Below are 27,870 nucleotides of genomic sequence, written 5' to 3'. Positions count from 1 at the left end.
ACTCCAATGCTCAGAAGTATGCAAAACTGAAGTAAGTATGGCAGCTTTATCCTATCTACTTCTTGGTCACAGTAAGGGAAATCCAACTTGTGAGAATCCACCGGTTTCCTGAAGATGTGAAGCAGATGTCCCACTCAGAACAACACCCAGTTTTCCTTCAGACCTCACTAACAACCTCCCTCAGTGGGACCTCCTCTACACTTATACGTGCCTCCATGGCAGGCACTAAACTGGGGTTAAAGTCTTACAAATTGCAAGTTGCTTGCTTCTTTAGCTCAAGGGCAGATTCCAGCCTTGGGCTGCTGCGTACCAGGTAACTCAGCATCGTATTGCTAGAACACGGCCTCATGTCCTGAAGGTGGAGGTCACGGCTCATCATAACAGTCTTAAAAAAAAAAAAAAAAAAAAAATCAGGTCCTCCTAGTCAGCATGACTAGTGAATACATCCCGAAATATTCTGAACACAAGCTGTGCATTTGGGTCTACCTCAAAGAGAACTTCAAGTGTTTGACCCACAGACCCAGCAGGATTCATACCGTGCACCAAATGAATCCCACAGGCAACAGGGGGGAACAGAGATGCCTGTGATCACTGTGCTCCTAAGTCTGAGTAACACAACCCATGTTCTTCCCATCAGCATCACTTCTTAAATTAACTTATGTGTGTGTGGACAAGTTCTGGATAAAAACACATCAGGATTAGGTTCCTAGCGGTACAGCTACAGTCACACTGCAAAGTACAGGTGCAGATAAATGAAATGCTGGAAACTGCACATCTACTTAATGGCAAAGCTACAAATGGGTCTCTCTTGCCTGTACTCAGATTAATGGATCATACCACATCCTTTAGCATAAGGCTATATTAAAACTGATTCTAGAGTTACCTGGGCAAATGAGCAAATTCATGTTACTGACATAATGTTACACATAAATCCAGGAACTGCGAAAGTAACTAGTCTTACTTAAGGCTTGGGTTTTGGCATGGTCCTCTCCAGTTAATTTGAACAGGGTGTACTAAGATGGCAGGAAACAATGCTGAAGAAGTGGTTACCAAACATTCTTGCTTCAAAGTGACAGTACTTAAGCCATAAACAAACTTTTAGGCATTCTGTATTCACTTCACAGTAACAGAGCACTCCGGGATCTCCGTGAAACCCCTCCGGGCCCCTAGTTCCCAGGAACCTCACACAGGCACAGCATCTTCCCATCTTCCAACCTAAAGAATTCCAGAATGCTTCGCAAGCTTTAGCTCATCTCTCAACTAGCAGAGTTTATCTTCTGGACAGAAGCAAAGAGTAAAATGAATTTACAGGAATAAGTAGGGATTACCTCTCACCAGGCAGCAGATGTTACTTGAAACACGCACAATTATATGCAAACTGTCTGTCACTAGGAGGGTAGGTGAGCTTTTACCCGGTGATGCAAAAGAAAAAAAGAAACACTTCCAAACTTTCTGGCCACCCAACAAAGCAACAGTCCCGATTCCTTTTGGGTGTCTTGGTACTGTAAAATAATCCAGGAAAAACTGACTGGGCGCATATTATTTTCCAAAGCAGAATGGGAACCAGTTGAGGTTATCTAGGCAAGAGATCAAGAGAAATTCAAGCAGCAAACAATGTACTTCCAAGCCAAACAACAACCGAGGTTCACAGACTCTCTGCAAAGCTCTCCAAGAGCCTGGCCCAGGAAAGACACCCTTCATTTAGCAGAAAGAGGCCTGTCGACTCAGCACCATGAAATTGAATAAAACTTTTGTGGCAGCACCCAGGGGAGAAGGACAAAGGGCCTCTGCCACTGCAGCGTTTCTGAATGACTGAGGCCTCCAGCACCTCCAGCACCCCTCCCACCAGCAGCAAAATCCCAGCAAACTGAGTGCTTATTCATGGCTTAGGCTCTGTCCTTTTACTGAGTTTCCCCCCGCATCCTCCAATGCTGAGCATTTAACAATATCTCCTTTTAGCTCGTCTCGTCTGCCACTTCCGCATTTAATTGCGAGTTCATGGGTATTAAGAGGGCTGCACAGCTGAACGAAGTCATCTTGATTTGAAGGCTCCCTTTCCGCATAAAAGGGGAAACAGTTCTTTCTCTGCCTTGTCTGTCTCTCTCCATTTCCCTTTCCCTCGGCCACTTCTCTCCCTGCCTCCTCCCCAGTTTTTCTCCTTCCTACTCCCTATTTCCCAACCCACGTTTCTCTGTCTTTCCCCATAAATCAAATTCACACTGCTCAGAGGTCTGTGCGTGCGGAGAAGGGAAGGCAGAGCTCTCAAGCACTGGCACCTGTTCTCAAAATGGCTCCCAGGCTTCCAGGGGAATTTCTTGCCTGCATCAAAGGCTGTGGCAGAACACAACAAAACCGCCCACTGCTATCTGCACGCTAAGCGTGTGGGCAGACTGCTCTGTGGTGATGTACCTCAGCGGCAGCTCAGGGAGAACGACCAATCTGCAAAGGTGAGATACCCTCGGTGTTGCACAAAAAGAGTCAGAGGAAAACATGCAAGCCTAAGCTGCAACTTCTGTAATACCAAGCTCTGGAGAAGCAGGAGGAAAGGCAACAAACATGTTCCCTATATGCATGTATTTTACGTGCACTGAGTCACTGAAGAGGGTAAAAAAAAAAATTAAGAGATTAACAGAGCACTCCTATTTCCTCCTTGCAGTCTGAATCCTTAGTGATGTAATTCTTGCTCACTGCATAAAGCTGATTTAACAACGCTCCACAGTGTTAAAACAAAAGAGGAACTGAACGCTACAACAGGTGGCGGCTTGAAAGGACCTGGAGTCCACGATGTACTCCACACATTTCACTTGCTGCGTCAAACAGAGAAAGTGGGGTGCCAGAGGCAAAAGCCACAGTAAAACAACCACCAATGTCTAGTGCAACCTGGGACACAAATCCACAGACTTGATTAGTTAATTGTGCCATATGCTTAACATAATTTCACTTTTCTTCCATGTCCCTTCTTTTCCAATCTCTCCAAACACCTACAATACCACAATTTTATGCAGGAATGGATCCCTTATCAAAGGATCCATCCAAAACACGAAAAAAGGCAATTTGACGGTGTACATACATCTTAGCATTACACTGTTCTTTCCCATTCTCATTCTGCACAGGATGGTCGTTAATTCATCTGGCTCACAAAATCTGATGTTGGAACTTCCGAACATCTAAAAATATATTACAGATAATAACTAAGAACTCTTCATAACCATACAAAATATATATATTTATATAAAAAAAGCTTTGAACCAGAAGCTTGAAACTGAACTGTGTTATACGTAATTCCTGGGTTTTGGTTGAGAAAGTTCACATATGGAAACAAGCGTTATAACTGGCAGAAAAACAGGTAATTCAGGAAAGAGTTTTCAACTGAGCTATACATTTGATGACAACATTTTGCTTCAAATACTTTACTTAGAAGAAACTGAGGAATCTACTCACCCAATTGGACACTTGTATGGGTGGGGAGGGGAACTAATCCCTTGTTTCTGAAGGTCTTCAAACAACCTTTTGCGAAAATAATGGAATCAAGGCAACTTATTCTTTCAAATCAGTTAAATCCCTGGCAAACCTGGCACCTCTTGCTGACTCCCTTCTATCTGCCTTTCACATCCCCAAGACCTGGGCAAGCCAGCCCTTCCATCAGCAGCTCCATAAGAGAAGGTACCACATGTGGAAATTACTTCTGACTTCCCTGGTAACAGCAACAAAAATAATAAATGCTAACCCGATTTGCTTAGAGCTATCTGATTTGAGGACGGAACCAAAAAAAAAAGCTTTTTTTTTCCTGATTTATTGTAAAGCAGTGCAGAAGGGAGGAGGCTTTCTCAGCAAGGGTCAGCACAAAACCGAATGTTCCGCTGTGAGAAAACAGAGCTATCCATGTTTTTCATGGGACTGCTTGAGCCAACAGTGACATGGAAGTGGAAAACTCTCCCCGATTTGGGGCATCCATGAGATTTAAGACAAAGATTTACAGAGTTTGCTCAGTAGTACACTGCACAAGATACAAAAAGGACAAGTCTATATTTTAAGTCATCTGCCTCAGCACTCCACTGCCATGAAAATGATTTCAAACCGAGTCCATCTCTTTGCAGAGCTGTAAGAACAACAGGGTAACACGAAGGCAGCTTGATCTGATTGCATGTTCTGTGTTATACATTCATGTTATGTATCTTTTGACTGGGATCGTTCACAATGTCTGAGCAACTTCTCAGCTTAGCCTCTGCATCCTTCTCCCGTTTGAGTGAACCCGCAGAGTGGCTACCTCCAGCAAAGCACAGCTGTGCCGGCGCTCCCAGAGGTGCACACAGAGGGGCTGTGACTCCAGGAAAGCCGAACTCCTTCAACGAGTTGGGAAGTTACAGAAACAACTGTAAAAGTCACAATGCCAACGCAAGGGAACAGAACGTCTGCTTCTGTAGCAGGAGAGTGCTCTGGCCTCTCTTTTACAGAGCACTTAACACACTGTTGAGATTCTGTACCTCCATTGGAATAGAGAAGTTAAATTGCCTCAATTGTACACATCAAAGCACCTATCTGTTGGTAGTTGTCAACAGCAATTGGAGGTCACCTGCGGGAGGATGTATGTCACTGTCCTACATGTTTGGTGCAGGGTAGCACAACACTCAGAAGCATGTTTTGCTAAGATCCCTCTGACCCTGAATTTGTGGAAAGCAACAGTAAGAGATCTCAGTTCTGCAAGTCTTTTTTTGCAATGCAATCAGCGTGATCCGAAAGCTCAGGACAAGGCTGTGTACCAGTCACTAGTTATTCAGTCTCCTCAAAACCAGCTGCTACTGGGCTTACACGTATGGACAAACCAAAGCTCTGTTCCACCAAGAGGCATGTGTCAGGCTTACCATGGAAGATGAGAATGTCACCTGTGCTCCTCCTGCCAAATTGCCACCATCATCTCTACCTAGAGCACACAGCTGAATATGTAAATCAGTGATTAAGGACCAACAAATGAACTACATGGCAAGTGATACAGAGCAGAGGCCTATCAATCAACCCTCTTTAAAATCAGGAGAGGGTTGCTGGCTTTTTGTTGTTGTTGTTTGTTTTTGTTTTTTACATATTTTAATTACCTTGTGGGTTCTGGGCTTTTTCAGTGCTTGTACACTTCCATTCCATAAGCTGAGCTGAACATGACTGAAGCACAGACCACCAGCCTTCGTTACACACCTCTGATGTCCAGCTGTGTTTCTGTACTCTGCTCCCCACAGATACCACCTTGTAAAACTGAAGCTGTCAGAGACCTTCCCGAGGCATTCTGTGACAATTTGCTTGTTTGAGAAAATTTGCTACGGCACACCCCGAAGGTGATATATTTTCAGATTTTAGCAGAAAGGAGTATAAGCACATAAAGAGAGGAGAAAAAGGGGGAGAAACAAAAGAAAGGCAGCGTGAATGATATAAGATGAAGCTCAAGAGAAGGATAGTGTGCAAACTGAGTGGTCTTGGGTAGCACGGACACACCCAGCCAGCACATTGCCATTAAATGTGGTTGGCACTGGGTTATGTGCTCTGAGAAACCACATCCTTATTACAGACAGAGCTACTGTCAAATGTCTCTTGGTACAAAGCTAGTAATTGTTACTAATGGTATCATTAATTGTCATTTTACTACGTATCATAAAATAATATTTTGTTCTCATTAAGCTGAAAGAGCACAAAGTCTCTTGGAAACGATTATGTCAAAATAACAATTAAGTCTAAGCAGCTTTTAGAGACTGCGTGTGCTGCTGTGGCAAACAAAAAGGATGCAAGCCCACGGACTCACAGCATTTAGGAAAGCACAACTTCGATACAGCAAAAATAGCCAGGGTTCCTGAAAGGAGATCTCCCGAAAACAGCCGATAGGGCATATGCTCAGGCAGATCATATCTTGCAAGCAGATTTCAGAAGCAGACTTTGGAAAACAGCACCATCTGGATCAAATTTGCAACTCTATCCATAAATAAGAAGGGACAGCTTATGGCACCACTGCAAGCATATTTATAAAGTGTGGGAATATCAGGCTGAGAGGCAAGAGTGCTAAGGGGAAAATGCTGTCTACAAGAGCAAGAAACGCAGCTGCACCGCTAAGGAAGTGGTGTGAGGAAGCCACTTCACAGCAAAATGAAGCCAGCCAAGACAAAGATGACTGGAAATGAGGCAGGTGGATGCCAATAACATTCAAAAAAGGTGAGACCAGCCAGGTTCTGGAGCCAAACTGTGATTAGGAACAATGGGCAAAATTCTCCCGTTCGCACAGCAAACCTCCATCCTAGTAGGGTGCTCCCATGCATGGACAGCAGAGCCAGGCGTGTAGGGAAAGCTGACAGCAGCATCTAGTTCCCCCAGGAGGATTTGGAATCAGAATCTGTACAACTGAAAACGGTCCAGTGATTTACACCTTTGAGAACCCAGGCAGACAAAACATGCTGTTATTCTTTTTACCCAAGTGACTAGCCAGAAATTCACACGTTGTCCCAATTAGGAGGAGACAATTCTTAATGGAGTTAGGTGATTTTGCTTTTCTACAAGAACATGTAAAATCCCACTTCCATGAATACATCAGGAATCAAACAACCAGAGATGGAGATCTTGCTGTCAGCACTTGACTTAAAACCTCTTTGTACTTTTTCTCAGGGCTCTTTCCATGTTTTAAATGAGAACACTTGCAAGGTGCTTGCAGTAGTTTGCCTTGGAATGACTAAGTGCCATGAAAGCTGCTAGGTGCAAAAGTCATTTTCTTTTTTAGGCTCACTAGTAGCTAAATGTAAATAGCCATAGTGCTAACCTTCTTAACGCTGTAGGAATAAAATATGATGAAGTGATTTTGCTGCTGAGCAGAAGGAACACCACTCAGATAAACACTAGTTGCAAATCACTTGCATCACGAGCCATCATCTCTGCTTTAAAAGCACTGTGCTGGTAGCAACCCGGGGAATGGCAGCTTTGGAACAAACAAGGGAGGAAGAAAGCTGGAGGAGGCAGGAGAGAACAGACCCTACTAATTGGTACCACTTCTATGCTGGAAGTTATTAACCTCTACTCTCAGCAAGTTTGTGGGAGCTACTCCTTGGCTTCAGCAGAGTGTCAGCCAGCTTGGTTCAAGGCACCAAAAGGGCACTTTGGGCTAACCTGAGCTACACCGATGAGCATGTCATCCACCCAGTACATTCCAGGTGGCAGATCCAGACAAAGAAACTTGTATTGACTGTGCTCTTGTATACAAACACTTAGGGTGTGTATGTAGGGAAAGGTAGAAAGAAGTCAGCCAGACAACTAGCATCTGTTTCTTCCCATGCTAACAGCTCTCCAATTGCTTTTTAAAAGAAAAGTAAATCTCACTTCCCAAGTCTTCTGATGGGATTGAAAATTGGCCTGTCTTTTCAACAACTCCTTCTCATTCTCTGTGCCTTAAGGCTGTGCCTTACTGTGCCTACTCTCAGCTCTGCTGTGAGCGAATGTGTTCTCCAACGAAACGCTGCCACCCAGAACTGAAATGAAATGCTTTCTTGTCACTCTCTCATACCCTGCTTATGGACTGGTCATACTGTTCTGCTCAATTTATGTCTGTCTCTGAAAAACTGCTGCTCAATTTATTATACTCAGTTGCATACTTATTTTTTTCTTCTTAAGACTAACATCAGCAGAGATCGGAATGTCTGTGTTCCCAGCACTGAAGAGAACCTATACCTCCCTGACATTTCATCTAAGGAAACGTTTACTCGGCTGTATATGAGGGGAAAAATAAAAACGGTAAGTCTGCTGCTGCTTTTGTTTTATGATGATTATTTTGTTGAAGGAACAGCCACTGCAGCTGGAGAACTGGAGGCCTGGAAAGCAGCGATGAGCTCCAGAGGAGGAGCATCATCTAATATTTAGCATCACACTCTTTATGCATGAATGTCCTCCATAACACACTCCACTCTGCAAACATCTCCAGCTCATGCATGCTTTAATGGTTGATACCATGCATCAATAAGTTATGAATTTAGAGATATGACTACTAAGTAAACTCATCAAGATTCCACTTGAATGAGTAACAGCCAAGAATTCGCTAGCAAGAAGCACGAACCCCTTAATTCCCCTCCAGTCAAGGAGGTACTCCGCTGTAATAAATGGGGAAAGCAGCTATGTGGGGGGGGGACAAACCATTCAAACCCAAGTTTAAGAAACTGAAAACAAACATTAAGGTCGTTTTGTGGAAGTAAATAGAAATTGCTCCAAACTAGCAGCAGTTTCCTTTCAAACAAGATGCTTTGGTAGAAAGGGGGTGGTGTTCTTGCTAGGCTGCATCCGTGACTCCTTTGGGGTGCAGCACCTTCCTGCTGCAGAGCACGCAGGCCCCAGGAGCCAGGCAGGGACCTGCACATGCCACCCCTTTTCATCCTGGCATGAGCATAGAAGAATCCCTTCTCTTGGCTGTTGTGTGTTCACCACTTAGCGCACAGAAAACCAATTCTAGAAATGTTTTCAAAACCTTACCACTCCTGCTTTTGTAAAACTGCCTGCAAAATTCAGCTTGCGTTTATATACACAGCCACAATTCACCTGAATCTGAAATCGATAAAAACCTGATTTTTCTAATCTGTTCTGTTACTGTCTTCCTTACCTCCTTGGGATATAATTCCTTTATAAATACTGAAACGTTCACACAAACGAAGGAAGTTACTTTATTTCACACCCTTCTGTTTATCACCTTGATGGTTAAAATCAGTACTAGAGTCAATTTGAAAAAAGCTTTTTTTGTACTAGAATCACTACAGGGGTAGCTCCAATCAGAGCTGGTGAATAAGCAGTAAGGGCAGGTATATACAGGAAAAATGCAGCATTTTATGCAACTAACAGTAAAATCAGTGAAAAACACTGATGCAGAAAATTCACATCCAATAGCTCTAAAGATATTGCTAGAAATTAACAGTTTTTCAGAGAGTTCCTGGAACAGGAGACCTTCACATAATTACTTTGCTCAAGTTTTGGATCCATGAAAACTCCTCTAGGTCAATGGCCTCTGAGCTGAAAAACGTTTTTATCTTTCTACCTCACAAAAATCCTCCCCTATATCTCTACAAGAACATGTAGAGAAGTAGCATTTCAGTTATTCTCCATCTCTCTCCCGAGATCTGCTCTGCATAAAACCTAAAAACCAGTGAGAACTTCTTCACTGGCTATGAAATTCTGGTATGCCGAGCACTGCACACCTCAGGTAGATCTCCCTTCAGTGAAGATTAAACAATGACGTGGGGAAAGAAAATGCTATAGGGTTTCAGTGCATGTCAGAACTTCACATCTGAAATTGATAAATACCTCTTCCTACAAACAGAAAAACCCCACTAACAAGTACAAAGGATAAGGCCTGCATCACCAGGCAAAAATAAACAGAAGCCCTCCATTTTCCGAAGAGTGCTGGTAAGGCATGTATCATGGCACATCAATGCTGGCATGTATCATGGCACATCAAACCTTTTTCTTTCAGGTACTCCAATGCAGACTACCCTTTTGGAGAGGCATCCCAGAACCCCAGTATCACAGTCTCATATGAAATACATGCTGGCAAAGATGCTGTGTCTCTCTAAATTGAGAAAATTCCCAGTGGATGGCATTGTGCACCCTGCCCAGAAGTTTGTAAAGGCAACATGAGAGCTGCCCCAGAAAGACCAGGAAGTTTGAGAACAAAGCACCACATTACCAAGGGAGATTCGTACCTGGGTGGGTCACTGCCTCATGTTTACACTGCTGGGAAAAACTTTTTGATTCTGCCTTAAAAGTGTAGAAAAGATTCATATAATGATGAACGAAGACAGAAATGATCCATTTAGCCAAATTTTACTTAAATACATGTTAGAACGGACAGGTAATATGTAAATAAGAGGCTTTGCTATGAAGATTATGAAATTTCTGTCACTAGTGCCACACCTGGTGTACAGTTAGTCAGAAAAAAAGACACCAAAGTGCAAATTACTCCCCCGTGCAGAACAAGCTAACAAAAAGAACCTAGGGAATTTGTTTCCACTTCACCCAAAGCCTCAATCCTTCTGAACAATTACACCAGCTCTGCTGAAACTTGCTTACACAGCAAATAGCAAAAACCATAAGCCTAGAAAACAGAAGCAGAATAAGGCAGCACGTTTCTCTTCCTCCTTTGAGACTGTCACTCAGACATCATCTGTATTTAACACTTCTTCCAAAAGGCAAGTTCTATTCTGATGGCTGGGGGCTCACTGCAGATGACTCAGGTGATGAGCACAAGGCTGGAGAGCCATTGGAGCTCGGTCTAGACACAAGCAGCTGTAAAGCAAGACCACGTCTGAGCTCTTCTGCCCCCACAGCCCAAATAGACACCACCCCCAGGACACTGTGCGCCAGCTGGGCTTACATCTCCTGCTCAGGGCTCCGGCAGAGGAGCTCTGGCACATGCTGAGTTTCATAGCCCCTAGGTATCTTCCCCACTACTTTTCTAGTGTTTTCCATGTCTATGTGGCAAAACAGACACATACCTAACCCTCAGCCACTCATGTTACGATTCTGCTGATAGCCGTAAACTACTAAGTAGCATATATTTGGGCTAAGGACTGGGACTCACATTTGCAAACCAATTTAAATGAGATGGCTGAAGCAATTTTTGTCCTCTGCTCTGGTCCTTCCTCTCCTGAAGGTTGCACCTGCCTCAGAGAAAGGTGTACAGAACACGCATCTGTTGCTAAAGCATTGCCTACTACAACTCAACGTAAAAGCCTGCCTTTATACACTGACCTGGGAACTACGGGAGCTAGAACAGAACCCCAGTCATGCTTTCCTAGTCCCTTTCCTAGGACTTCAGGTTCTAGGAATGGGGCAAGGCAATCACTGTTGTGTTAACCATCATATAGACCCATCTAGATGTGCCTGTGAACGTAAGTTGGGGCCCTAAGCAGTGCAACAGAGCAAAACGAGTGGGAATACTTTCTGGTTACTGTAGTCTAAACTAACAGTGTGAATGAAATAGGGATTCCAGAGTACTGGTATACTGCGTTCCCTAGCGCTTCCAATCGTTCACAATGAGTAGGAAGCACCAAGGTGATAACCATCAAGTACCCACAACATTAATTTTGTGTTTTGCCGTGCACCAACACAGCCCCAGTGGGCCTTTGTGTCTATCCCCCTTAGGCCATACGACAGCATCACCTGTGTACTCCAACAGTAGGGACAAGGAGGCTGAAAATGCAATGTTCTCTCCTTCCCCTTGGACACATCTGATGAACAGAAGTCTTCTTATGCAAAAATAAGAATTAGGACAACTCCCAACAAGAGCATTGTCTGAAGATAAATCCTCAGAGCAAATGAAGCAGGAGGCAGAAAAGAAGGAGGCAGCTGAAGCCTTGAAAGATCAGAAGTGTTCATAGAGGCCCAAAACATACACCCTCCTGCTCTGAAAAATGGGTTTATGCAGTGAATTTCAGGATTCAATGACTTATTCAATTCTCTTTCAATTTCAAGATCTGAACACTGGAACTAAAAAATTGCCTGAGAAGAAGCTTCCCTTCTGTGGCATCTCCAAAGTTCCAGCTCCTCGCCAAAATCAAGAAGTAAAGGGGAGCCACACAAGTGAAGTGTTGTATATACTGACAGCTCTAAATAAGCTTTTTCCAAATCTCCCCTCGGACTTTGTTTGGTCTCTGACAGTTTCACTTTCCTGGAACACGCTGGCATTTCCTAGTGAACATAAGGGCAGCACGAGCAGTACATTCAAACCACTGACATTTTCACTTCACTTCTGTCTTTTAGACCCTTTGTGCTCAGCAGAGTCTTGATTGCAGAACTCAGGCTTGTACTAACTGCTTAATAAAGTATTTTTGCATAGTGCTGAGAAGAGCAGCTAACATACACACACAAGCAGCCTAGGCAAGCGTGAAACAACCAGATGTCTGAGTGTTTGCACTTGCACTTGTTGAGATTCTAGCATAAGCACAACTGTTCAGACAACTGCCACTGAGTAATTCTAAGACATAAAGTAACTTCTTTATTTACATTTTTATTACTCACTGAGAGCAATGGAAAGCTGCTGACTGGCAATTCCTGAAGAGCTGAGACTTATGTTCAACATTTCGTGTTCACATCAGTGAACTACAGCAGGAAAACTCTCTGAGCACAGTCTCTTGCATCCAGCACTAATAATTTTCCAGTTCTGAGAGTACCAGTGTCCCGCATCCTCACTGACTCTTGGTCTGTGCATAGATTGCCAACACTGCTTCAGGTTATGCCTAACAGTCCCCTTGGAATGGAGCTACGACCACCAGTTCATTGAGCATTAACTGCCAAGGATGTGTCAGCTGGTTGCCAGAAGACTGAATTAAAGGAGTGTTATTCCTGCTGCTTTTTTTCCTCCAGGATGTATAGTTTGTGTGACATCTTTTACTATGGTTTTTCTCCTACAGGAAACAAAGGATCAAGATCATTTACGAAGGATCATTTAGCTTCGGCTGCTGACTCTCTTAGTTACTTCCTCTGCAACCTTCAGGCACGTCATCTTGCTTTTCTGGGCCTCAGTTTCTCCATCTGCTAAATGCTGGTTTTCTAATTTGAGAAAATACAGCTAAAAAAGTGCCACATAAACACAGACCAGTATCTTTATTCTTAATGCACTTCAAAGCAAAAATTTTCTTCTTCTCCAAACCCTGAGAAGAAAACAGCCTGAGACTTTTCTTTCCACTGGGTTAAGCTGTTTTTTTGATACCATGCTGCCCCAGCAGCTCACCCAGAACCACATTAAAAGAGAACTTATGTCATGCAGCCTTGCTTCCAAACACACACCACCTGGACACAGCAACTGCTGCCACTGCAATTTAATTCTTGCTTGCCGATTGCAAATTTCAGTTCCTCTGGTTGTGTGCTGTAAAAATTTGATTCATACTTTACTTTCCAAATATCGTGGCTTTTTCTTGTGCAACTGCTCATTGGCCTCTATTGTGCAAAAGGATCTCCTGTGACATATATGCTGCATATACAGTATAAAAGACAAACCAAAAGACCGGCCGTACTTTCTAACTTATCTGATGCCAAGATGCATATTAAGCTGTTTTTAGATGTGGAAGGAAACAGGTCTGAGTGAAATTCCCAGATGTGCTTTTTGTTGATGATGCTCATATTTATATACAAAAGGCTGATACTGCAAGGTGACAGCACCTGCTAGAGCAGGCTGAGCTCCACCAGCTCCTCCGGGCTTCAGCATCCTGCAGGATAAAGCTCATGGAGATAGCAGAAGCCCCAAAGGATGCTCTGCCAAACATAACGCAAAGCAGAATATCATCCTAAGTATCCTATCTTTTTTCTTTTTCCTCTGCTATTCAGTGCAACTGCAGAAAATTTCCAGCACCCTTCACCAGAAAAAAAATTCTACGCAAAGTTTCATCAGCTTGATCTGTTCCCCATGTCAGAATGCAAATGAGTACATTAAATATTTAAAGCAAGAGAGGCTTAATAGTCAAATGAGAGATGAAAACATGCATTACTTCAGGGAATGTTTTGTTCACTGAATAAAGAGTAAGAAAGTCGTGCCTCGTTTGGCAAACATACAAAAAATACAGGCCCAGCCAACAACAGAAACTAAAGCAATAAAGAAACCTGTATACAAATTTTTAATTTTATAACAGGAACTGCCCAGAGCTGATTTTTTCACAGAACCATCACAGTTGGTGAATAGTGAAAGGCTAAGAAATTACGTACTATGTCTGCATTGACCTGTTCTAACTCCCCAGAAGTACTGCTCTGTCCTTTTTGACTTCTTCCATTCACTCGAAACCAATACTCTTTCCAGCTGTGTTTAGCTCAGAAGTCTTCAATACATTTTAACTTTATTTATGTTTTTTTTTTTTTTCCTTTCTCCTCTTGTTCCCTAACTCCTAATTGTAGTTACTCTGGCAAGCACTGAGCACAAGAGGAGGCAGAGTACCTGTCCTTGTGCTAAGGCTCGGCTAGCTGTGGTAAAACAAGGCAACGTAAACCAAAAATCTGGGTCCAACATGAAGGCCAGAGGACGGGATCCAGCAGAATACTAGCAAGTCAGCTATGGCAAAGCTGGAGGCCTGGCTCAGTAAAATGCCCAGCAAAAACAGATGCTGCACCGCTAAATACACTGGATTTTGTGTGCCTCGTACCATTTAATGACTAAGCGAAGAACTCCAGTGGCACTTTTGTCTTATATAAGTAACATAATCAGCAAATCTCACCTTTCAATTATTTCCCAAAGAAATTATCTTTAGCCCAAAGAGTCCCCAGATCATCATTTGTTTACTGACAAGCTTCCAGAACTTGTTCTCCACGCATGTGAACAAAACACTTGTGCTGATGTAAAGAAGGAGGCATTTCTTTGCAACAGTGCTATCTGCACATGCTCTGGTATAAGAGCTGACAAAGGAACCACGTTCTGGGAAAAGCCTCTCTCCAGCATTCATCTTTTCCCATTGAGGAATCATACCTCTGACAACTGAATGCTCCTAGCAAACGTACTTCTGCAGGTCTCTTTGGAAACCTTCCCCTGCTGTTCTTCCCTTTTCCGCCTCCTGTCAGTACCCTCTCCTCACAAACATCTGTTTCCCATCTGAGCTGATTTCTGAGCGCAGTGCCGGTAACATGACAGAGACAGGAGCACCAGCATCCAGAGAGCTATAAGGTTAAAAAAAACAATAATATCCAAGTGTCCAGCAAGGACTGTCTGAAACCTTGGATTTTCCACAGTAAGAAGGGCAGGAAATAAAACAGAAACGAGCAAGCAGTACCTCACGTGAAGGACCAACATGCTTTCAGTGTACTGTATCTCAGCACACAGCTGTAAGCAGTGACAGTCAGAGTTAGGTAACTGCTGCTTCCCTTTCACACTGTCCTGAAGTAGCCCCCACCCGCTCAGACTGCATTTCCTCTCCCTTCCCTCCTGCACAGACCAAGAAAACAGAAGATACTGGGGCAATGGCAGAGTCAGCAGTGACAGAAATCAGTTACGGAAGGCTGGCCAAATGAATTGCCACCACTTGTGGCCTGGCACCCACAACTTTCACCTAAGCACAGAGCGTCAGGAGGAAACCCATCCCCAGCCACCCCCGCACTGGGGCTGGGCATTACTACCTCTGCCACAGGCATCCCTGCTCTACCCCAGTCCTGTTTCAGGGAGATGTGCCTCAGGCGGGGATGGGATGCCCATCCTAGAAGGCTAACAGCAGCAGGACACCGGCCTGAGCCTGGGAATACTGCTGGAGAAGCACTGGAAAAGCCCCTGGCACCCTTGTGGCCCAGGCAGGGTGGCAGTGTTAGGACAGGGCAGGGACCATTCCCAGGAGGCAGGCTGGATGCAGCCACCCTGCTTTGAGACTAAAACAGCTCAGGGGGACAAGGCAAGACAAAATCATGGCACTTGGCTGCAGGGTCAGAGAATGAAGCCTGGCACTGTTTTGTTTACTAAGTCCGTAGCCTGAGTTCTTGCTTCACAATATGGGGCATTAATCACCGATCTGTCCTGACAGTATCAGATAAACTTCTGCCACAGCATCTCCCAACCCCCTGTGACCCACATATTAAATAATCCACAGCCCACTGATATTTATCTGCAGCAGGCTTGTCCATTGTTCCCACAACCACCTGGATTGTGCGTAAGAATCGGGCTTCAGAGTCTGAAGCATTTTACCAGCTCAGAAGTTTTACAGCCTTCTGTTCCTGCCCCTTCAAACAAAATGAAAGGGGGCTCTTTAGCCTCCTAGTGACAACGTTAGCAGCAAATGGCTCCTTGTGAATTCAAAGCAGTTGTCGGATTAGACAAAAAGTCCCATGAGACCAGAGATTTTGCTTTGTAGCTAAAACCCACCCACCTATCTGAGATAAGAATTTGCATTTTAGTGAGTTCTTATCAGAAATCTGTCCCCAGACCAGGGCCATCCGCCACTTACAAACCACACTTTGAATGTCAGGGAGCTCCTCTCATTGTCAGTTTCTTCAGCCTCCAAAATAACCCCGAATGCAACCTTTTATGGTTTTTTCCTCTTTCTTGACACACATTTCCCTCATGTATCCTATGACGGGTTGTTCCAAGTTACTCAAACCATGCTAGGATGACAGGTGCAGGAGCAAGCAAAACTTGCAAGGCAAAAGTGTTATCACTAAGTGATTTACTACGGATAAGCAAATGTATAAGGAAATGTGGATAGTGTCATTATGCCTTTTTTTTCCCAATCTAAACTCATTAAACATGTACAAAAGTACTTAACATCTGACAGCCATCCAGCACTTCCAGCGTAAAATGAGTCTCAAGTTCAAAGCTGTTTCTTAATAAATCGTTTAATAAATCATTTGGATCACAAAGTCAAGCATCGCTCCTTGGTGACAGTCTCAGCAGTCAGGGTCACCACTGTAAAGGACTGTGCCAGCCTCTCTCTAAGTGGCCCAGTCAGGGGAGGGATGAGCAGCATAACCCCCCAGCAATCAGTATTTTCCCCTCTGCCTTTTCTGACACATGAGATGTCAGCAGAAAGAACAGCACTGGTGGTGACACTGTTTCACATCTAAACCAGCAATCTGGTTTGTACCAGTCAAACTCCCAGCCCAATCGCATCAAGCTTCACATCCAAAACATATCACCAAGTACTTCCCAACATGTGCTCCAAGGAGCCCTGGAAATATTAGCCCTAACTCTTAAATACCAGCAACTGAATAACTAACGAATCCACAGGCAACATGCCATCAGCACCCTGCATGTTGGATTGTTTGCTCCTTTTATTTAACTGAAAGTGTATTTCTGTGCCAACTGAATGATGACTAGTCCATGAATACTTTTAATGACTAAAAGACAGTGCTCATAAAAAAAATAATAATAAAAAAAAATCAAAACAGCCTCATTTTACATAGATTTTACATAGGCTAAGTAATTTGGGAATTAACAAATTAACCTGTTGGCACACAAGAACTGACCACAAGCAAAGCCAGAAGTAAAAACTGAAGGTTGCATTGAAAGCGTTCAAAAATTTATTCCATGAATCATGAGATGTCAGCTGGGTTGCAGCCAGGTGTTATCTGTGTGGCTGATACTCCTCCATAAAATTAGTGGTAGCAATGAGATTGATTCAACATTCTTACATGAACATACAAGCTCCTTTATCTCAGTTCCACGGTCCCATAATGCAAGTAAACAAACCAATTTTTTTAAATAATCAAGGTGTAAAAATCTATTGCCTTCTCTGCAGCTCAGCAAAACATGACATGGAATTGCCTGTTCTCTGAACTGCTGGAAGTTCCCTACAGTTAGTGACAAGTCCTTGTGCTAGCAGCACTGGATGAGAAAGCAGGTGGGTTTTCATACATGGGCATCATGATGCTTGGAATAGTCAGTGTGTCCTCCTACCCTCAGGTTTCCAAGGGCCTGTCACAGCTCCCATTCAGTTTGGGGCAATTACTATCTTGTGGCCTGACATATGGCTCTCAGCTGTGTAAGCAGCGAGTTATTCTTCCAAGGAGCAGGGCTCATTAGGAAGAGTGAAGGAACTGTTTTCTCTCCACAGAACTGTTTTCTCCCACTCCGGTCTTGAGATCTGCAGTTCAAAGGGAGCTGAGGTTGCTTCACATGAGTGGCTCCTACACAAGGGGGAAGAAGGGAGTCAGGCACTTTAGCCACAGCAACCACCCTGAGGTTCTCCCACAGTACAGGTCTACTGCAGCTCTGAGTGCCCATTGCAGCTTGCCTCAATCAGCCGGGCAGAAGGCAGAGTTAAAGCTTTGACCAGTCTTGCCTAGGCTGGGCAATCAACCAGCAGTCTTCACCTGCAGCAACATTCAAGGCCAAGGTTTTGCTCAGGTCTTCAGCATCCTGTTGGTGCATCCCCAGCCCCAGCCTCAGTTTGTGACTCAGAGCGGAAAGAGAAGTAAAAGGTGCCATTCAGTCTCTGCATGAGATAGCTCTGTAGGAATTGCATTACTCCACAATGAAGTCTCTGTAACTGACTAAAAAATGACATTGTTGCATATTTCAAATCTTTTTATTGCCTCTGGCTGTTAATGGCTGAGAACGCTACAGTCATTCCTTCTGCTAAACAGGAACTCTTCCAAATAGATAAGAGAGTGACACTTCCATTCCATCCTTCAAAAAGGTAGGAGCAGTTGCTTCGATGCAAGTAGAAAACAGAACATAAAACACTGAGACAGAAATTAAGATACAGAAAGGAGGCGTGGAAAATGGATTGAAGTCACCCCAGAAGAAGAAATAGCAGCCTTCCTGTGCCACAAGTACAACCCCTACTGTTTAGGTCCTTAATGCAAACAGCCTTTGTGCACTCTAAAACAGAACTGCTTTACTGATTGCATTAATCAAGAAATCATCTGTCAATGCAGGGCATTAATGGAAATACTGCTGTGTAAATATGGATTAAGCATCCCACCACACTACAAGGAGGACGGGAACATGCAGCAGCATTAACTGCAAATGAACTATGCATTCTTGCATGTCATCTAAAGCACAAAACAAAAGGGCCTGGCTGAACGATGGCTGCAAAGGAACCTTGCGCAGAGACAGCCATTCAGAACCATTTCAAAGGTTTGATCCACAAAACAGACGTCTGCAATTGTTACAACTGCTATTTGCAAATGAAAAATCTTCACAAAATACAGGAGGCCATAAGATATCTTTCCATTTCCTTATTTCAAGGGTGTCAAACAAGAAGATCCAAAAGCCTTTGCCACTGGTAAGGCCTGGTCCAACAAGATCTGAGGGGCCAAATTAGGTTTCTGCAAAGCTGTGTCACTACATCCTAATTTAGTGCAAGAAAACTAACAATAGCCTTCACTGATAACGGAAGGCCTAGCAGATAAGCAGATACACGTGTATGTGGGTGAGCAGTACTCTTTCTGTTGGCCACCACTACAGACTGCCACTGCACAGTGACTCTGAGCATCACCAACGTGAAATAACCTTACAATTTACACCTTAAAAACCCACTGCTACTCTTCAAGACCTTTACCAAGAAGGCATATGTTGCAGATTGAGAATCCAGCTGAGACTAGAAGAAAAAAAAAAAAGAAAGAAAATGGATTTTACTGCTGGAAACAAAGGGGAAATTCTCACATAGTCCCTTGTATTTTCTTGCAAGTGCCTAAAGAAAACAATAGACAGGTAACAGAAATAGGTAGTTTGTTGAAAACCTCGTCTGTCAGGGACTCATCTGCATACCTGCAGGCAGACAGGGCACTTGGGAGAAGGTTTTTCAAGCCTCAGATACCCCTGTGGAGCAGGATGCCTCTAGGGCCGCCAGGTCTGACCAGAGCAGCTTACTTGAAGACACTCTTGAAGTCGCTCTCTGCCCCTTGAGCAAGGCTCAGTGCTGTCCTTCCAGGACACTTCCCAGAATTGTAAATATTACACTGCTCCCATAAAGCCTGTATGCAAACAGTCGCTGTCACTGGTATGATCAATGAGTTGTCCTCAAAGACAGGTACAATCTCAGGCAAACTGTTTATGGCTGCTGTGCTACAATACTCCTCCTGTGTAATGTGTAAGAACTCTGCACTGCTAAAGACTTTTAAGTGCCTTGTGCCCACAGTTTAAACACTAGAGTTCAAGAAACAGAGTAAGTGGAGAATCCAAATAATAGCACAGAAATTATCAGAGGTAAAATTAAATAGCTTGTAAGAAAAGAGTTGCATAATTTGACAATTTAGTCTACAGTGAAACAAAATGTGCTAACAGCCACAATATACATGCACTTGAGAAATTGATACAAGAGAAAAAGATCACCTCTGTGCTCACTGCAAAAAAAAAAAGAGATTAGACATTACAGTAGGCATTAGGAAAATATTTCCAACAGTAAGGACACCTAAACACCAGGATAAACATCAGAAACGACCCTCCTTTCAGATCAGAATATGATCTGTCAAGATCCTCTGCAGCCCTCCTGATGATTTTTTGATACGCTGTCAATTGAGGAGCCACGTTTCCCAACACCACCAGGCAGCATGCCTTCCCATGGCACAAATGCTGAACGACCTGGGAACTGGAAAAATAACAGAACTGTCAAACTTTTTCTCCCTATATTTAGGTACAAACAAGCTCCTTTACTATAGATCAGTCTGCCTCCTGCTAAAGTCAGCCAAAAAACTATAAAGTTGGCCATGCATTCAGCTACGTATGGAGAACTTTACCCCTATCAGTCCTGCTATCTCCAATGTTTGTTTCATTTTCAATCCACAGGCCTATTCCTACCAAAGCCCAGGGTCTTTGTCCCTCCCGTGCACTTACTCAGCCCCAGACTGCTATTGCAAAAGAGTTTTGTTGCAGAGGCATCAGCACCGCGCTGGGAAAGCACGGGCAGCCAGGCTCTCCCTGCCCCCCCCCCCCCCCCCCCCCCCCCCCCAAGAGCACAACACATGTTCAGACAACTGGCATCCCCGTCATGAGAGGGAGGGACAAATGGCAAAAGGGCTGATTGATGGTATCACTGCAATCAAGGAGGAAGAGTCAGAGCAAACACTGCATTCTGAAGAATGGAACGAGACCAAGGTAGAGAGAGAACAGTTAACAAAGGGTCAGCTGCACGCCAAGCCAGAGCGACCTACAGAAAGCAAAGAAAAAGAAGGTTTATTTCTCACCTGTGTGGCAGCAAAGTGGTGAAACCACATGGGGGATTTACAGGTATTTTCTCCTTGTGGCTCTTCTGTGAGAGACCAAAAATAACTTAATTCATATGAAAAATCTGCTGTGCTCCTATACGCCTTTGGTCTGTAAAGCCTCACCGCAAAAGGCATGGGTTGGTCATGCAACTTTCCAAGTGAAGGAAATTGAGCTCAGACGTGTCTCCAAGTAGAAGAGAACCCTTGAATTCTGTATCCTCAGTTCCTGCTCTTAGACCCACAGCTGGCTCTCCAGATCACAGGTGGTCCACGTGGACCTAGCAAGACGTCCACCTGAGGTCCACAGAAATGCCAACACGGTGTCTCAGTGAAAAGTCTGACAGAAAGTGCACGTGCAGGTATGCAAGAAAATCTGGGACTGTTTTTAGTTCTCTGCTCCAAGTGGCCTTAGACTGTACTCCCTATTGCATTCCCTCCAAGTGGAGGAAGAAGAGGTTATCACCTGCTGGCATTTCAGAAACAAGTGAAAACTATGAAGATCTCTCTGTCTTTATGTCATATCCTACTGATAAGTAGAAGTACGAATTAACATTAACATCATTTAGTATACCCTGACCTGTGAAATATGACAGCTATAGCATGCAAGAGAAACTTACAAAATGCATAGAAAAAAAATTTTTTGCTACAGTAAACTGACAATGCCATTGATATCCCTGATGTTTCGCTGTTGTACACCAGCTGAGTCTCTCCTCCTTCTAAGCCTAAAGATGAAGGAATGTTTTCAGAGCTTTCTTTACTTTCTTTTGCTTTTCTGTTTTCCATTTTGTTTCACTTTCTACCTCCAGACCATTTTCTTCACATTCTCTTAGTATCTAGTGCAGAAGAACTTTCTCACCTGCTTGCATTTCAGCCTTTAGTAGCTCTTTTTGCAAAGCACAATCTGAAAACAAGACTCCTACCAACAGAACTGCCATCCCAATACAAGAGTCATAATGCAAACTCCTGAAAACTAACGAGCATTTATGCTTTGCTGATGTTCTTCACACTCTACAACCACAAGGGCTACAAAACTTGCCCTTTAAAATGAAAGCCACAATCTTCCTCAATTTACAAGTATCAGGAACCAAGCTTTTAAGAAAAACATCCCATGCTGTTAAGACTCGACAGCAGAAAGTCTTGATCATAGGCAATCATAACAATTGGATGTAGGTGAGCACATCTCAGTAACTGAAAGTACCAAACAGCAAAGCTAATATAGATCTCTTCCAAACAAATTTCCATCTCCTTCCTCTCCCCAGCTGCTGTTTTAGCAGCCTCATAGCAGAGGAACGGCATCACCCAAACCATATGGTTCACCTTCCAGAATTAGAGTTTATCCGGGTCTACTGAGGGTGAAACTCGCAGAGAACAGAGCAAGACAGGAAACCACACCTCACAGATGAGACAAATGGTCTGTTTGCTGCTCTGAGTACCGGAGCCCTAATCTTGGATGCAAACACGATTGTGAAATATGAAGAAAAAAATAAGAGGCCTGTGATGCTTATCGTATTTCGAGATGGGTGGAGTGCAAAATCCAGAGATACTAGATCAATTACAACCACAAAGCAAACAAGAAAAGGGAGCATAACAAATATTTTGAGACGGTAGGATGTGGGTTAATTTATCTGATGGCACGTGTCCTAACGTAATATTTATATAACAGCTAAGATGGAAGACTTCTGATCTTCATATAAAAATATAGGATGCCATAATATTCAAACCTAAAAATAGTCCTGGTACAATTAGTTATCCAACCTGATACCTGTCTGATAAGGACAACTCAACTTTCATGCTGTTCTCATGCCTGCACTGAGCATGCAGCAACTGCTTAAGCTAAAACTACATCCTGGCATCCTGATATTAAAATTTACACATTGGTGGTTTGTCTTTGGAGAGATGAAAGAGCCGTATCTGTATATGATGCAGAGCACAATTTGGCTGTATATACTTGCAATTAACTGACCAAGTTGTGGGAGCTGCACGTGCAGCTTACAGCCAAGTGTTCAGTGAAATTAAAGGACTGCAGAAAAAAATAAGTGTGTATACACCAAAATACCTATCACTGCAATCTAGTATATTGGATAATTACTGTTACTACACTTTCACATGCAATTAATATGATTACATCTCCAAACTGCTCAGCCAAACCTCTAAATGCTGACATCTGATTGTTGCACACCACTTTAGAACAATGGTCAGTGAATGTGCATGAAATTACTCAGGGCTCCTGCGCCTCCTCACTTGAAAAATGGTCTTTAATCACCACAACACCAATATCACAGATTTGACCGTAATTCTGTGGAACGACTACATAGCATTCAAACAAACCACAACCTTTCTTTTCTCAAGGAATTTTGCAGGGACTTTTTTCTACAGCACAGGCAAGAACAGATACCTAGAGAACAACAAGTAAGCTTAGAGGCTGCAGAGTGCCAACATTATGCCTCAGTACCCAAAAGCTCTACTGTCAGCCACAAATTCATGTCAACCTTGGTATGCTAGCAAAATTATATGTCACCAGACAGATGCTTTAACATTTATCGGACTGGTCATCAAAGTAAATCATCGCCTGTTTTAGTTCTGTCACATAAAACTGAAATATTTACAAGATCACGTATAACACGTAAACATTTCTGCATAAATTGCACTGTTAAAAGAGGTTTCAGGGAGGCAAAGGATTAATTGAATGTTGAAGTCTGGAGACTGAAAATGCTTATGGCTTATGATCTCAGCAGAGACTTACAACAGAACTATTTGCCCTGTTCTCTTTGAAGTTTATCTTACTCCATCAGTAACTTTTAGTCAAGTTCCATTAGCTTCAGACAATTTTCCACTTTGTTTCTCATTTGATCAGTAGTTCTTTAATGACATTGGCAGCAGTATGTTTTCATCCATTCCCTGTAGTTCTCCCTGCTGCTTTAAAAATTGGTCCGTATAATGGGCCTTTATAAAGAAAGTTAGCACACATCCACATAACTACATTATCTATTAATATTCATGATTTCCAGAGTACTTCTTCAAGCAGGATTCTGTATTTTGCAACATCACACCTGCCTAGTAAAATGGCAGATAAGACAGGGCACAATACAGCCTGTGCATATTTATAATTGAGTAACTCCAAATTATTAGCTGAGTGCTGGTAGAAAACAGTTTGCTCTTTCTCAGTATGGTGCCTCTTCATTTTGAGGCTCAATCTAGGAAAAATAAGTCTATCAAAATCCTATGATATGCATGAGTATCTTATCTGTACCCTACTAACATTTAATATGGAATCTAGGCACTCTAATGAAATAGCTGTAACTCTTGGAACTGATCACCTTGTCTTGCAAGATCTGGAGCAAACCACAGTAAAAAGCTATGAGGTTTCGTTCTGTCCACAGTTCTGGTACTTAATACTGCAACGGGACTTTGGGACTCACAGGTATAACAGGAACTGACCAGGAAAAAACTGACCAGAACTGCCTTCCTGTGCCCCCAAACCAAACCTACTGGATCGAATAAAACAGTTAAGCTGTAGTGATGTGGGACAGCTATGTTAACATTGCAGATACAACTCCTTCTGTGAGAATCACTAGAGGTACGAAATAACAGGTTCTAGACACTACATTATTTAAATAGGCAAATACCTGGAGCATTTTTATTAATGTTTTTACTTCTGAGCACAAAACCAATAGCAAGATGTTTTTCCTGGTAACTTACAGTTTTTCTTGTGAGAAAAGAGAACTCGATGTGCTGTAACTTTCATGATACCCTCTTTACGAATCCATAGAAGCAAAAATAAAGACAATCTTCTACACAAGGCAAACAAAATAAAGATTGAGTCCCTTTGTTTCCGGGGAAACTACTTTCCCTATAGCTTGGAGGAGGGTTGGGGGGAGGGGAAGATTTCTAAGAATACGAAAAAGATAAAAGGAAACCTTTCCTTTAACATGGTCACATGCTAGCCTTCTAAAAAGGACCAAAATACTCTTAGTTGTTTTGCAAATTCATAGCATCAAATACTTAAGAGATTCTTTTACATTACTAGGGAACACATGGAAGCTTCTGTTAGCAAGCAACCTCAGGGCTGTGAATAAACCCATAGAATTTAGTTGTTTGCTTTTTAAAACATTGTTTATTGAGAATACTTAATGAGAACTGCAGCTTCAACAGAAAATATTTAACAAGGAGCACAAACTCCCTCAGGTAACCTTTTTCTAAAGCACAACTGTCCCATCTAACTTATGGAAAACTTATTCTGATGACTGAAAGATGCGAGATTTAGCCTTCCTTTATTTATCAAAGTGATTAAAGTTACTGAAGCAAAGGAATCTGCACCCCTCCTGTCTCAGCGCATGTTCAACAGGAACTAGTTTCCATAGGATTTGGGAACTGCAGCCTTTTCTCCACTGCTGCCAAGAAATTCCTTCTACAGCTTATGGAAAAATAATTAATTTCAGTACAATTCACACTGAAGAAAAAAAAAAAAAAAAAAAATATCACACAGCCACGTTTGAGTGTTAACTGGGTACCATACCCCAGAAAGTAGAAGAGTTTATGTTTATTTTGCACTGGGTAAGAGCTGCTCACATGGAACATGAGACAGTAATAAAGAGACCCATGGGGCAAAAGCAACAGTTCCTACACAGTCACATCTGAACACTCAGAAAAAAGCTAATGGGAGTAAAGTGGACTTAATTTGTGAAGCCCACATAGATTTGAGAATACTGAATCCCAGAGTTACTTGTTAGAAGGTACTAAGTTAGGGCCTTCCACCAAATTCATGCAGAAAATATTTCTCACTCCAAATTTTGTTTTTAAAAATATCTTCCCACTACTGCTCCATTCACCCTCACGCACTGCAGTAGGCCCTCATTCTCCTTTCCTTGGTGCTAAAACCATTCAGCTGCCTGAATGCAGTTGTATAGAGACTCAGCCCATAAGAACTAGGTCAATGATTTAAGGAACTTGTTGTTATTTAGGACAGCAGAGGAACATTCAATACGTGCTTCAAGTTAAGTCTATGTGTGAACGCTGCTCTAAACCAAGGCCTAGAGATAGGAAAGATCCCATCCCTCAGTGCTTTATTCAAACATAATTACCGCAACAGAAACTCCACAGGGGAGTAAAGCCACACTATCAGAACCAGCCCCCAAGATAATTCTACCACCAATCTCCGGCGGGCAGCTACTAACAAAGTGGCTATGAAGGGCTCTGGCTGCAGCAAGCCATCCTGAGAAGGCAGCCAAGTGTACTCCATCGGTATCTTCTACTGCCATTACCTAAGGCACATTACTCACCACGAAAACTGCCAAGTTAACAAATATAAATAAATAAAACACTGTTATGTTCTGTTTCAATATATGAGAATCCCATTAGTTAATATTGCAAATGTATTTAGCTGCAGGAACTGAAGCTAAAAAACACACGCAGCCTGAATCTGCATTCCAGCCTGCAGCTCACAAAATCACAAATTCAGTACTTAGGACAGAGGAATTTTCTGAGTTTTATTATGATTATTATTTTGTTTTGTCTATAGGGTGGGGCATTTTGCAACTTGCAGCTATTTTAGGAATCTCCTTACAGTGAGACAGAATCCTCGTTTTAAATGAAGATAACTGACACTTTAATTGGAAGCTTTCTGAAATTACAGACTTTGTCTTCAACTATTTGAGAGAGAAAAGGAGGATTTAAGTAGAGACTAGTTCTTAAAGCAACCGCTTCCTTTTCATTTATCTTTTCGCTAGACAGTTTGCCACTTGGGTGACTCTGAACAATGCTGAAGACAAACCGAATTTAAACAATAAACAAAAAAAAAAATTCCTGGAAAGATGAGTCAGAAAGGGTCCAGAGTCTAAGCCATTTAAATGAAATCAGGGTTTAGTACTTATCTAGCAAAACACCAGAAAGAATTTCTGCCCTGACCAATCTTTTGGAAATCTCTGCAGAGACTTCCCTTGCTTTGATTCCTGATCTCTGTGTGATCATATAGTTTCTTCTTCTTCTTTTTTATGGCATATCTGTTATCTAGTAACTTTTACTGCGGGCTCTTCGAGTTATTTGCAGGACTGTGGTGGTATGCTGATGAATTCCACATCTACAGCCTACGTAGGGAAAAGGAAACATCCAGATGGAGTTTTACTTCTGAACCACTCCATTCGGAGGGCGGGTATAATTGTCTCCACATGCACAGACGCACCCGGCCCAATCCCTTATTTGTGTTTACACCCGTAAAGCAAAATATATTTATATATATAGCATTTATTTACAAATAACAGCCAACGGGCAAGTATAGAGCTCGCGGCTGGGCGGAACAGCAACTTCCGAACAACAACAAAAGGGGGGAAAGCACTCAGCGAGGCGCACTCGCTCCCGGAGCGGTCCCTGTCACCTCGCGGGGCACCCGCGTGCTTCCCCGGGGCTGCAGGGGCGACACAGCCGGTCCTCCGCCGCCCCGGCTATGTTTTTTTTTTTTTCCTCGCCGGAGGCCCAAACGCCGCTGTTGGCGGCCCCCACACACAGCGGGGGCATCCCCCGCCCTCTGCGGCTCGAAGAGCAGAAATTTCCCCGGCCGGAGCGGGCCTGCCCTCCTCACGCTTCGCCCCGCCGCCGGGACGCGGCACGCAGTCCCCGGCCCGCCCCGGGAGGAGCCGAGCCCCTGAGGGGGGCTTTGTCCCCCCGCTGCTCACCGACTGCAGGAACCGGAGGGTCCCCACGTAGTCCCGCTCGGTGCTGAGGATCTCGTTGAGGACACAGAGACGGAGGCGCAGCTGGCGGTCGGTGTCTTTGGGGCAGCCAGCGGGCTCCGCCGCGCCGGGGTGAGGAGGAGGAGGAGGAGGAGGAGGAGAAGGCGGCTCCATGGTGGTGGTGGTGGTGGTGGCGGCGGGGCGAGGCGTTCCGTTTCCCCGCTGCTCGCCTCAGGAGCCCCCCATAGCCCCGCGGTGTCCGGAGAGCCCCGGGAACGGCACCCCCTTGGCCGCCCCCCTCGGCCCTGCCTCACCCGCGGGCGGAGGCGCTACAGGAGCCGGGCGCTGAGGGGAGCCCGGCTGCGGGACATGCCGGGGGAACGGCGGCGCGGCGGGCGCTCGGCGGCCGAGGCGGCGCTGAATGAGGAGAGGAAGGGAAGCCCCGGCGGCGGGGGGGTGTGGGGGAGCGGGAGGCGGGCGAGGAAGGCGGGACGGGGCGGGAGGAGGCGGCGGAGCCCGGCCCCTGGAGGCCCGGCCCGGGCAGCAGCCGGCCGGGGGCGGCTGAGGGGAGAGCGGCGGGGGGCGAGGGCGGGAG

The 27,870-nt window shown here is 43.9% G+C and overlaps 1 protein-coding gene across 3 annotated transcripts in view; it reads right to left on the bottom strand.

Moving 5' to 3' along the window:
- Positions 1-27,558, bottom strand: part of PREX1 (phosphatidylinositol-3,4,5-trisphosphate dependent Rac exchange factor 1) — a 178,727-nt gene extending 151,169 nt beyond the window's left edge. For 2 of the 3 annotated variants that reach the window (XM_032198116.1, XM_032198117.1), the window contains exon 1: positions 27,279-27,558. In XM_032198116.1, coding sequence (XP_032054007.1) covers positions 27,279-27,449 — 171 coding nt within the window. In that variant the 5' untranslated portion in view covers positions 27,450-27,558. Of the gene's footprint in view, positions 1-310; positions 345-27,278 lie in introns of those variants that run through there. The other variant, XM_032198118.1, reaches the window with a different exon arrangement.
- Positions 27,559-27,870: the final 312 nt, after the last annotated feature.

The sequence above is a fragment of the Aythya fuligula genome, chromosome 16 (assembly GCF_009819795.1).
Source record: "Aythya fuligula isolate bAytFul2 chromosome 16, bAytFul2.pri, whole genome shotgun sequence".
NCBI lineage: Eukaryota > Metazoa > Chordata > Aves > Anseriformes > Anatidae > Aythya > Aythya fuligula.
This window is presented reverse-complemented; position numbering and strand designations above follow the sequence as displayed.